Here is a 12,280-nt window from a genome sequence, read left to right as displayed (position 1 = left end):
TGGAGTCTCCTTCTCTGGAGATCTTCAACCCCCGCCTGGCTGCTGTCCTGTGCCCCCTGCTCTGGGTGAGCCTGCTTGGGCAGGGGGGTGGCACTGGGTGAGCTCCCGAGGGCCCTTCCAGCCCCGGCCACGCTGGGATTCTGTGATGTAGGTGGGCTAAGTCCTGCCATGCAGAAGAAAAATCTCCACCCTCCTCTTCTTCAGATATTCTTAGTAGTTTTTAGTCTGAAAGAGAAATCCTTTCCAACCCCACATTTACTCCTTATTGTCCTAATGACAAGTAATCATTTAGCAGTGACTGTTCTCTAACCCCCCCTGCTCTGTTTCTAACCAGACTTGGCCAATTGCTGACGTTTCAAAGGAAGACAACCCTTCTCTGCAGAGCTTCTCTAGCTGTTCGTGCTTCGGAAAGAACATTCCTTTGTAATCCCTCCAGGATTAGGTTCATTCTAGTCATAGGGAGCCGTAAGCCATGGAAGGGGCTGTAGGCAGCAGCGTGCGAGGAAATGCTGTGGGTGGCTGGCGTTGCCTCTCGATGTTAAATCATGTATGTTGAAACCAGTGAAATAACTTTTCTTGAGTGTGACTTTTCCTTCGGGCTTGCAGCAGTCTTCCCTAGCAGCAGGCTTTTTTTAAAGACAGGCGCCTGGTCCCACTCTGGCCGTGTAATAAAATAATGGTTCTTTGAAATGGCAGCTTCTTTTCCTGATGGTGAGCATGATTTTTTTTTGTTTTTGATTTTTTTTTTTTTTTAATTGGTTTTCTTTTTTTGGAGTCTAAGTCAGGATTTTCCTGCAATGTGGGGGATGTGGCAAGGATCATACTTAAATGAAAAATGCTCTTGGCTTGATTAGATACACCAAATACTGATGAATTTCTTTGTATGTATTATTTCTCACCCTCTTTTTAAACTGTCAAAAGACTTTAAATGCTTTTGAGTGACTTTTAGTTGGGCAAGGAGAGTAAGTATATAGCATATAGATAGCAACTACCTGAAAGGAGGGTGTAGTGAGGTGGGGGTTGGTCTCTGCTCCCAGGGAAGGGGCGATGGGACGAGGGGCAGCGGCCTCAAGTTGTGCCAGGGCAGGGTGAGGTTGGGCATGGGGAACAATTCCTTCCCCTTGGGGCTGTCAGGCACTGGAAGGGGCTGCCCAGGGAAGGGGTCGAGTCCCCAGCCCTGGGGGGATTTAACAGGCGGGCAGAGGCGGTGCTGAGGGCCAGGGGTTGGGGGTGGGATGGCAAGGGGGAGGGGAACGGTTGGGCTGGGGGAGCTTCAAGGGCTTTGCCAACCCAAACGATTCTGTGATCCTATGAATTAATGTTTGCAGGATAGAGAGGATATTTAGGAATTACTGTCCAGAAACAAATACTGAGAAGCTTTTTTGGTTGTGCAATTCTGGTGTTTCTTGCACATAATTGGTGGTTAATTTGAGAAAAAGATGTAAGAGCAGATACTAATATGTCCTAGTTTAAAGAAACCCTAAATAATGTTCCTGCTTTCTTGCAGACCTGCTAATTCATTTCTTAAAAATGCTTCAGTAGCAGAGAACATTTTATTAGCTTACGGAACCAAACGTTTCCTTAAATGAATGAGCTTGAAATTCCATCTTGAATGACAGTAAGGTCAAGACTATCCCAGCTTTGCACGTAAAATCAAGATACACACATGAAAGTTTTCAGGTTTCCCAAGTTAAGGAACTATGATGCATTTATTAGTCAGACTCTTTGTTTTTTGGTGGGTGTTTTTTTTTTTTTTGTCTCTGCTCAAACCTATTTTCTCCTGGGAAATTTGTCTGCTTCAGTCTCACATTTCGTCATATTTTATAATATATTTATGGTTGTCATAAAAGGATTCCTGTATAAACTGTCCCGAGGTTAAAACCAGCTTTGTGTTTGACTAATCGAGGGAAATGCAGTCACAAAGCAGCAGAGAACGCCAGCTTCAAGGAATGCAGACGGTTGATCCTGCTGGTCTTGCAGTACTTACCATTTTCTTCATTCACCAAAACGTAGATCAAACACAAATTGGAGTATCGTATAAATTGAATTACATGCTGTCTTGCCATTTTTTTTTTAAAAAAACCCCATTTAAAATACAGAACACAATCTAAAACTACTCTAAAATGTTTCTCATTTATGGAGCTGCTACTGTACAATACATTTTCTTCGTGCTGGAGCTTGCAGTCATTCCAACTCCAAGATTTCTGTCGGGTTTGCGAGTAAATTTGATTTGCGTGGTATTCTGTAATTCTACGCTGGGGCCAGTTGAATGCTTTTGTTTTTCTTCTCTAGTGTAAACCTTATAATGCAGAAGGTTTTTAGGGGATAACTTAGGCTTCCAGCTTGTCACAGTTCTTGTTATGCTCTTAGGTTAAGTGGAATCTGTTTTGTAGGGGGGAAAAAACCCCTCATGGTGAAATACACAGCTCCGTATCCAGGTTTTGTGTAAACTGAGTGTCCTTAAGATTGAGCTCTGATTATATGTTTTCAAATAAGATTAGCTGAGAATTGGAAAATAACTGCTTTTGCCTAAAGCCTTCCCAGATTTACGTTCCGAAGACAGCCGCTTGTTTTCTTCTACCTTTTCAATAGTGATAACACATTTCAGTTATTCCTAGTAGTTATTTCTGCAGTTATTTATACTTTTTACTTCTACTTTTTACTTCTACTAAAACAAAGGTAAGTTCTTATAGAAGGATATTGTGGTTTTTAGATGTTTCCTAAACCGACTGGGATATTGGACTTTGGAACAGGAGAGCCTAGAAGAAATTATTTTGTAATATTAAACAAAATACCTCGAATGCTTTACAAAGTAGATTCACATACAGGCGTTGTCTCTGACAGCTTTACACACTCATATAGGGGAGTTCCGTATGGCACAGCCATTGCAGCCATTTGTGCCCACCTGAGCTACGCGGGGGGGGTAGATTTAGGAAGATGGGATGTAATTATTGGGGTTGGAATATGGCCAGCTCCTTGGGGCTGTCGTTAATCTGGAAAGAATTTTAAGCAATCCCAATGCGTTCAGACTTCTGGTTTACATCCCATGGGGGAGACTGAGCCTGTAACACCCTATCAGCGTGTGGATGCTCTTCATGGGTGAAATGGAGTGGACAGGAGTAGAAAGAGCCTGCTCAGAGCTCCTTTTGTTTCGTGTTTATTGAGTTAACCTCCGTATGGGATGTTCTTGAGGATTTTTTTTATTAACGTGTCGCCATAATTATTGCGTAACTAATTTAAATAGAATTAGATTTTCTTTTGCCGATGGCGTAGCCTTAAGCTTAGTAGTTTATATTAGAGCTTGAAGAAAATTACTCTGCTGTTCAAGGGATAAAGAGGGAATAGCTTAAGCTGTTGAAGAAAGAGCCCTGACGTATCTGGGTATTTGAACCTTCTTCCTGTTATAAAGGCAATAGGGTTGAAACCGTCTATTTTAAAATACATTGAGATGGTCCATCCTGAGCCCCTAGAGGAGAGTACAGCGCCGATCTCAATGTGGAATGACGTGCTATGGTTGGCACCACTTGAGTTAAGCGGGTCTAATGGGCTATAGCTACATTAACGGGTAAATCGGGATATTGCTGCGGGACAGCATGGGTTTAAAGAGGCTGTTAGTCTTGTGACTACAACTGTGAATCTGGTGCGTTCCTTACTGTTGAGGAAACACGACTTTCCTTTAAAAACAAAAAAAGGGAAGTCTGTCTAGATGCATAAAGCCCAATTCTGTCCTGTGCTACCAAATTCTTCCCTAGGCTATACCAGTGGAAAGCTGATGAGTCTTTAATGAAGTAAACGGTATTTACTCTGGTAGTCCTGGGAACTGAATTTATCCAGTAAAACTGGGAAATTTGAACACCACATATGTAAAGTCCACATGCGCTAGTTGCTAGGCTACTGATATACAGTTGTCAAACAATTTCACTTTTTTGTTGCTCATTTAACTAGAAAGACTGTCTAGCAGAAAATCCTTTTAAGTCAATTACTGAGTTTATACTGGTTTGCTGTATATATTAATGGGTTATTTTTTCTTTTCTCTTTCAGAGCGTTCAGTCAGAAGAGAGCTGCAATAGAGAAAGAATATGCACAGGTAGGTTCTGGAATAATTTTAATGTCTGTGGCATTGTTTTCTTCAGGTAATTTATTCATCAGCAAATTTTCCACAGCGTATGGTTTTTTCATTTATCCTTTCCATAATTTGCTAAGTATGAAAGTCTCTGGTGGAAATTCTGAATGAGAAAGTTTGGCCTATGCAGGATTTAGGCCCATTCTGTGTTTTCATGGATGTTTTGACTTGAGGAAGTTCTTGGGTACAGGAGACATTTTTAACATTTTTTGCAAATTGTTACCAAGTCAATCAACTCTTTGAGGTTTTCTCAGAAGTTAATGTGAAACTTGAGTAAGAAGTAAAATCAGGTCAAATAGGGGAGAGGAAACGTGTTCTGGCATATTCGGTCCAAAATAAATTTACATGCACATTCTTCAGTAAGAGCAGCTTCCCATTCATCTGAAAGAAAAGCAGCCAGATTTCGCCTCATACTTGTGATAGGGAGTGGAATGAATTTTGATTTGTTTGTGAGAAAGGAGGGAGGATTGATTTTGCTCCCTTGTTCCAAAATTAGAAAGCATCTAATAAGGGGCAGCTGCCTGCTTAATTTACAGTAAAGGCTCTTGGAGCTTAAGTCCAAGTCCAACAGATTAAAAATACATTAATTTATTTTAAAATAGATTAAAGGTAGAATAAAATACAAGCGAGGGAGCTTGTGGAGCTCAATATACAATAAATACAACTGGAGATGTGCCTGACGTTACAGTTGTTGATGTTGGGGCAGTGACAGAAGTGAAATGTGAAAACACAAGCTGTTGCTAGGACATTTCCAAATGCAGTTTGTGGGCTGTTGTGTTAAGCATCCTTTTAGTCACCAGTGCTGCATCGCCCACAAGTACACACAGCCCAGAACGTTTTCTGTGGGCCAGGCTTTACTGTCAGTTTATGAAAGAGGATTTCTGCGTGCTTCGAAAATGCGATGGACACGTTTTCTAGTCCTAGGTTTTTTTGCATGCAGTCTCAGCCCAAAACTTAGCTGAAAACACTTAGTAAATCAAGTGAAACTTGTAGTGAATTTAAGCCAAATGCTCACAGTGGTGCTGTAAGGGGCTGTGGTTACTGGTGCTCCAGTTCTTTCATTGTACATGAATTTACATTAGCACGCATCGATTACATCGGCAGTTGCGCTTAATTTGATTAAATACAGCATTTTTTCAATGACAGAATCAATACACGCGTAGTGAAACTTTGATTAAAAGTATGTATTCTTTAGCGATTTTTGTGATGACATTGTAGAGAATTTAAGATCCATTCTTAATACATTTACCCATTCCGCACTGGGAATGTTTTTTATATGCAGAGGCACTTACAGCAGCCACTGCATTTAGGGAATAGTCTTAAGCTGGAAAAATGATTACATTCTGAGATTCAGAAGGCTCAGTCTTAACAACTGAGGCTTTCAGATACTTGCATTTAAAACCCCCCAACTTTCCAGCAATACAGCTGCATCATTTGAGATTCATTGAATGGCTGCGTATATGAATGAAGTCTTGTGGGCTCGCTTCCTCGGTTTGCTGGTAAGGGTACAGTCTGAGAACAATGTTGGATGTTTCTTCTTGGGCCTGTAAAAGGATTTCTGTTTTTGAGAGGGTAATAAAATTTTACATAAAGCCTTTTGATGAAAGAAATTGTAATCAAAATAAATGTGAAGTCGTATTCATCAACAGTGGGAGATTCCTTTCAAACCAGTTATAAAGGGAGCTGGAAATTCTCAGTAGCTAGGTTCTGAAGCAAGATTTCTAAATCTTTTCACACATTCTGTCCAAATGCCTTTTGTCACCTTAGGGAACTTGGAATATTCTAACTTATGACTTTCTTGGCAAGCTAAAAACCCCAAAAACGTGGAAGGGTGGATAGTGAAAATAAGTTTCCCAGAACTGAATGCTTTGTTGGTTTAAAAAACTTGTATGCTGATGCACTGCACTTGGGTGCCAAGTTTCTATACAGAGGGTGCTTTTGTTTGGAGAAGGAGAACCTGTACAAATGCTAGTGGAACACCGTTGCTCGGTGTTTATAATTTATCCCTAATTACACGGTAAGTGGCTTGAATGTACGTGATGAATTACAGGAGCTGTATGTAAATTGCCCTATGTCTTATTTTATCAAGGGATTTTTTTACTGGCTTTTCACCATATTGTACCTGCCGCCGTTGGAGCTTTCCTGAGCTGTTTTTCTGCTTGTTGCCTGCCTCCAGTGGGTTCTTTACTGGCTTTTCTAGGCTGCACCGTGGTAGAAATAGGGGAAGTATTTGACATATCAGCCCTAGGGCTGCCATTCCGCAGTCCTTTCTAGATCTGTTGTGAATATACACCAAGCTATTTCACTCATATTTTCAGTGATGTGTTATTTAATATACGCTTACAGGCTTACCTTAATATTCAGAATTGAGGGTATAGAAAGGCTCTTATTTCCCATCTACGGTATTCCTAGTAATGGCATTTAAAAAGCAAATAATTATAATTTTTATTACTTTATTAATCAAGGAGAAATAAATAAGCTAGCTGAAATCAGTGGCTAAGAATACTTTTTTGTTAGGTGGAAGTAGAACTTGGTGAATGTGTGCTTTTACTGCGATCCAGTAAAAAACTGGTTTACTTAGCGTGTTAAATAGGTAAAATGGGGAAAAAAACCCTTCCGGGATCGTATTTTTTATTATTATTTAACACTTTTAGCTTGACAATAGCCTTTCCCTGTCCGTGTCATGACCTGAGAACGCAGAGGTGACCTTCCGTGTCACGTGTTGTCGTGCTTTGGTTTTGCTCGATATTTAGCGATCGTCGTTTCAGATTAAAAATGTGACTCTGGGCAATCAGCGCTGCCTGTCTCTTTCGGTTTGCAAGTAACCTCAAAGAGCCTGAGCTGTGAAATGCGCTACTCGTTTCAGTACATGCTGAGTCAGCTGCTAACTGCAGTACCTACACTGAGGGCATCGATAATGTAGGAAAGAGGTAGGGAAGTCCATTCTGTGAGCTGCACAAGAGCTTTGAATTTGAACTGAGTTGCAAGTAGAAGTTTCTTTTTTTTTTTTAAATCTGAAATGGCACTAATCGTTAAGATTAAAAAAAGTAAATCATCACCATTGGAAAAAAAAAGGCACTAATAATTACGATTTTCTTTTTTTTTTTTCCCCTGTCTGTTTTTTCTGGAGGTCAAATTAACATTGAAGAGATGCTCAGTAGAAGCGGCTATCTTACCTGTGATCTGGAGAGAGGGAGGACAGGTCACTTGGTGTTGATTGCTGCTCTTGTTGCTTAGATAGCCCGTTGCAATGAGAAACCTGATACCCTGAAAACGTTTTAAAATACGGAGAAAATAAAAGGTGGTGTAGTTTGTATTCACACATTCCTGTTGGCAGTTATGGGTGAAGTGCAAGCCCATCCTTTGGTATTGTTCGTATCAATGACAATAATCAGGAGAGGAGAAATTATAAAATAAAGACAACTAAAATTATAAACTAAAGACAACTAAAATCAGCAGCCTGTCCGAGCAGCTGGTGGAAGGAGAGGAGCAGTAAAGGCAAGAGGAAAGGTGGGTGTAAGCAGATCATACGGGTGCCTTCACCAGCTTCTCCTCACCCTGAGCGTCTCACCAGACCTGAAAAAACACTTCTTTCAAGACAGTGGAATATGTGAACACTGTTTTCTAGAAAAGGGATGAAAATGTGCAATATTCCAATAGCAATTTTTGTGTATATAGAACGTGTTTGTGTATATACATTATTTATTATACATGTGCTTTACATATAAATACAATGTTTAATTTATTTTATCTAAATGGTGTTTATGGGCTGCAGTGCTCAATAGTTGCTTGATCTTTTGTTTTCCTTACTGTATCGGTTTTCCATTGTTTAAAATCAGAAGATAGAACCTGACCATTTCTTTTACCATCTTCTGACAAGGATGCTAGGCTGCTCCGCGTAAGGTACAGCGGCCTTTTTAACTGTTTTTTTCAGTGGATTAAAATTCTAAGGGTTAAAATCGGACATCTCCCCCCATGTCTTACTAACTTGTGCTGTGGCTAATTTTTTTTTTTTTCCCGCTGCTGTTCTTTACCGTGTTGTCCAATGCTTTGCAAATGTTACCTGATTTATCCTTGTACTGTGACGACCGGAGAGGTGATAGTATTTCCTTAATAAGGAATTGGAGAGATTGAATTTTAGTGAACGTAACACGGGCCTTTTTGGTAGAATGGGAACTAGATCACGTTGTTTTAAATTTTATTTATTTTTTTTTTTAAATATTTAAAATGGAAGCCTTTGGCAATTAATGCTTCAGCAATAGAATTCCAATAATTTTTCTTCCTTTGCCTTGTAAAATGCTTTGAGGTTTACAGAGGAGCCCTGTACAAGTGTTTATTTGTAAAGTACCTGTGCTGGCCTATTTGAAAGAGGTAAAGCGTGCTTTAGTAGATCGCAGGCAACTTGCTTGAAAATCCAGTTGCTCTCCGTTTGTAGTAAAAATAGAATCTTTCAAGAAAGAAAAGTAAGGTGCTAGGTAAAATACTTCTCTTTTGAAAATGCATTGCTTTATTCCAATGTTGTATTAACTGTAAGAGTGGGAGAACGGCAGACGCTACACAGGAACAGCAACGGCTGCGAGGCTCGGGCGAGGTGCTAAAGAGCTCTGTAGATGCGACCACGCCAGCATTGAATGCAAGGTACCTGGATAGATTCAGAAATCCCACATGGCAAAACAACTGCAGCTTGGCAAACACAACCTTACGGCAGGTTTGGAATAAAAAAAAAAAATTCAGGGGGAAACCCTTTAGAATTGCTTTAACAAAAATCTTTATTACTCATGAAACAATTTTACATAATTTATTATCAGAGTCAATAGGCTAAATTACCTCCAAGTAGTAGTGTTTGAAATCAAATATACTGCTGTTCTTGCCTTAACCTTCTTCCAGCCCAGAGGATACAGCAGGTTACTGTGGCCTCACGGAGAGCAGGAAGAGACTGTAGACTTTAAGGGTGGGTCCCTGACCGGGGGACAAACAAGAAGCAGCCTTAGATTGACTGGTCAGTAGCCCGTTTTTGTTCAGCGATGAACTTAAATTATTTATTTCTTCCTTTGAGGAGGTTATTAGGTTTGCTGCTGTGGTAAACCTCTCGAGTATTTCTGTAACATTTTAGTCATTTGTCTTCTTTTGGCTTTATGGCTGAAATCGATGACTTTTTGTAACCAAGCAGTAATTTAAAAAATACCTGTGAAATTAGCTTTTGGGCAAGTGGGGAAGATGTGTTATTTAGACTTAGGCACACTTTATCTTTTAGGGAATGAAGAGCTTTGACTTACATATTCCAGATCACGTGAGGAGGGGTTTAGCTGGTAATTAGCACACATATGGAAGCTAGTTTTTTCTCAGGCGTATCTTTTGAAGAAACTTGGCTATCGTTCCGCGGTTTCTCTGCAGAGGAACTTCCGCTTGCGGTAAATGAGTAGGCTACGTAGAAATTGCCGTACTGGGCAGTGAGATGAATGGTTGCTATATCTGCATGTACTTGGTAGCAGTTAATTTGGAAGACAGCAAACTGCGTTGAAATCCTTCTATGTGTTTATTAGATTTTCAAACTTTCTGTAGGAAACATGAGGAAAAGTTCATTGTGAAGTCTTTTTCCATAAATCATCTCACTGCTTGACTGCAGGTGTTAGCTGCGTCATTGCTGTCTCTTGAATCAAATTTCTGAGCTTTCTTTATGTAATCCTTGAGATTTTCAGGATCTTTACTGCGCTGTTTTGGATCTCTTTAGAAAGCCACATCCAGCCTGGCTCACGCTGGCTGTGTGAAGCGATCCCGGAGGCTTGAGGTGGTCCTACAGTACGTCTGTAGGTTTGAGGTAGCTTCATTCTGTTTTATCGATAGCATTGCATAGCATTTTAATAACTTTTCAGTTGTTCTTTTACCGAATATGAAACCCCACATTTTTGTTCTCCGTTGCTGGGGAATGTTCTCCTCCCAAGCCAGAGCTGTGGCCTCACCATCAGAGCCTGGAGGGAGATTTTCTTCATGGCCTTTTTCCAGCTTCAGTTGTTTCCCGTAGCGGTTGTGTGAATATGGCACCTCCTTGGCTTAGGAGAGTTCATTTACCTGTACAGAGATAGGGGCTACTGAAATCTTGTAATCCAAGGTCTGAATTGAATTTTCTGCCTTTCCCTTTGTAGGCATTTCTATAGAAGTCAGCAGACCCACTGAAGCTTCGTGTGGAACTTTTTATTTTGGATGTTACTCCCTTGTTGGCACAGCTAGTTGGGGGAGGGGGAAAAGCTGTATCCAAGAAACCTCCCGATCCCAATGCAAAAATGCCGGAGCCATTCAGGCCTGTTCCAGCACTGAGTGATATTCCCTCGTGTATACTTAGGGGCTGTGAGGCTCCTCTGTTTCTCCCGCTTTGGAATCTTGCTCTGGTCAATCCCATCTGTCATAGAAAACCCTGTCAGGCAGGTTTGCTTATAAACATACTGTGCTTCTTTCTGAAGACGACTTCTTGCTTCGTGAATAAAAATATCAAAAACTGAGCAGGTTTCTGGGAGTGGGGGGGAAAAAAGTGGGAAAAAAAGTAATGCTCTTACATTAACGCTAGAAACTAGGGAGGATGTAGAGAGCCTTCACAAGTAGCTGATTGTTTTTGGGAGATGACGTCTTTGGTTGACATCCATGTCACCAGTGGCCACTTGAGGCACAGGACAACCTGTGAGCGTTCTCACTTTCCACCTTCCCTCCCCAGCTGTCCTGCCCGTGGGCACCTCTTACTCCAGAAGCACTTTACTACACACGTGCTTGATGCAAGCCTGAAGAACTGTATGAGAACACACTTTGTTGGAACTTTCCTAGTTTACTGAGTGACTCAAATTCTTTTTGTGACTGTTTTGTCCTCTTGCTTAGTTACTCCTTTGCTGATTGGTTGCCTTTAGTTGGTGGAAGCACAGAGTACTAAGAGGGCCTTGTGCAGGTGCTTGGAAAACTCAGCTGAACGTTGCTTAGATCAATGACTCTTGACAGTTGTGTTTTGAAGTTTTAGTTACTGGTATCTAATGTTGTTTATAGATTAAAATTTCATTAGGTACCAAGACAGATGCTTCATGAAAATGTGTTGCACCTACCTCATCAATGCATAATAGATTGGCAGTCTTCACGTAGTGAGTATGACTCCATTCGCTATGACGCACCGACATATGAATCAAGTGGAAAAAATGGTGGGAAATATTCAAGAGTGGTTCTTATGAAAATATTACTCGGTTTATTTTTGCAAAAAGCAGATTCCATTTGCTCTAAATGTTTATTAAATAGTGTTTTCTTACACAAGGAAGAGCATCTCCATGTACGTTTATCTTGTCTTCTGATATTCCAGCATTTCTAAAAATGAACAACAGTGGGTCAAAAGTTTTTTTCTCTTTTAAGATGTGAGTTGTATGGGTGTGTTGATTAGAAAGTCCTTTTCCTCATTCATGTTGCACATTCTCCATGGTACTAATGTGCTGGCTTCTGTTAAAACATAAGCAAACTGCTGCTTTGCAAATACAGAATATAGATACTGGTAGTGTTTGCTTTTTGAAAGTCCATTTATAAATTTAATCTCCAAACTCAATAGTGGGCCTGTGTTACCACTACTTCCCACTCTCCCATCGTTCCATCAGCCAAGAGAATTCCCCCCTCCCCGGTTTGAATTTTAGTAGCCTCTATTTCCTCTCTTTTCCATTTTGAGTACTTTTTTTTTTCTTAAAGCCTTCTACACATATATTGTGACTTTGGTTTAGTTATCTGGCAAAGTTACTTGTCCCAGTCTGTCTAAATTTTTGCTTGTTGTTTTGCTCATTTTTCTTATTTCGGAGTAATTGATTTCTTTTAAAGAGCTAGAGAGAATCATTGCATGTCTTTGCTTGAGACTTTCTCTGCTTATACAAGTTAATTGGGTTAAAGTCAGCGATCTATAAGGCATCCCCACATTTCAGCCCAAGAATTTAATAATCTGTGTTTGTCTAAATGAAGGTCTAAACAGTTGCCTTGCTGTGTGCTTCCATTTTCTGTTTAAAAACCCCCCATCTTTTAAGTTAAGAACCTTCTTATGTTTTACATTCTAGAGGTGTCCTGCAATTGGTAAGAGCTCTAAAATAATTTTTCTGGAAGAACATTTTCTACCAGGAAAAAAGTGTCTTTCATCTCCTTGGCAAAATTATA

The 12,280-nt window shown here is 40.2% G+C and overlaps 1 protein-coding gene across 1 annotated transcript in view; it reads left to right on the top strand.

The window, feature by feature from the left end:
• FCHSD2 (FCH and double SH3 domains 2) overlaps positions 1-12,280 on the top strand; it is a 195,824-nt gene that overhangs the window by 33,668 nt on the left and 149,876 nt on the right. The window contains exon 2 of the mRNA XM_009634579.2: positions 4,042-4,087. Coding sequence (XP_009632874.1) covers positions 4,042-4,087 — 46 coding nt within the window. The remainder of the gene's footprint in view (positions 1-4,041; positions 4,088-12,280) is intronic.

The sequence above is a fragment of the Egretta garzetta genome, unplaced genomic scaffold, assembly GCF_000687185.1.
Source record: "Egretta garzetta isolate BGI_Z169 unplaced genomic scaffold, ASM68718v1 scaffold232, whole genome shotgun sequence".
In the NCBI taxonomy this organism is placed as follows: Eukaryota; Metazoa; Chordata; class Aves; order Pelecaniformes; family Ardeidae; genus Egretta; species Egretta garzetta.
Note: the sequence above shows the minus strand (reverse complement) of the source record. Positions and strands in the feature narration are given on the sequence as shown.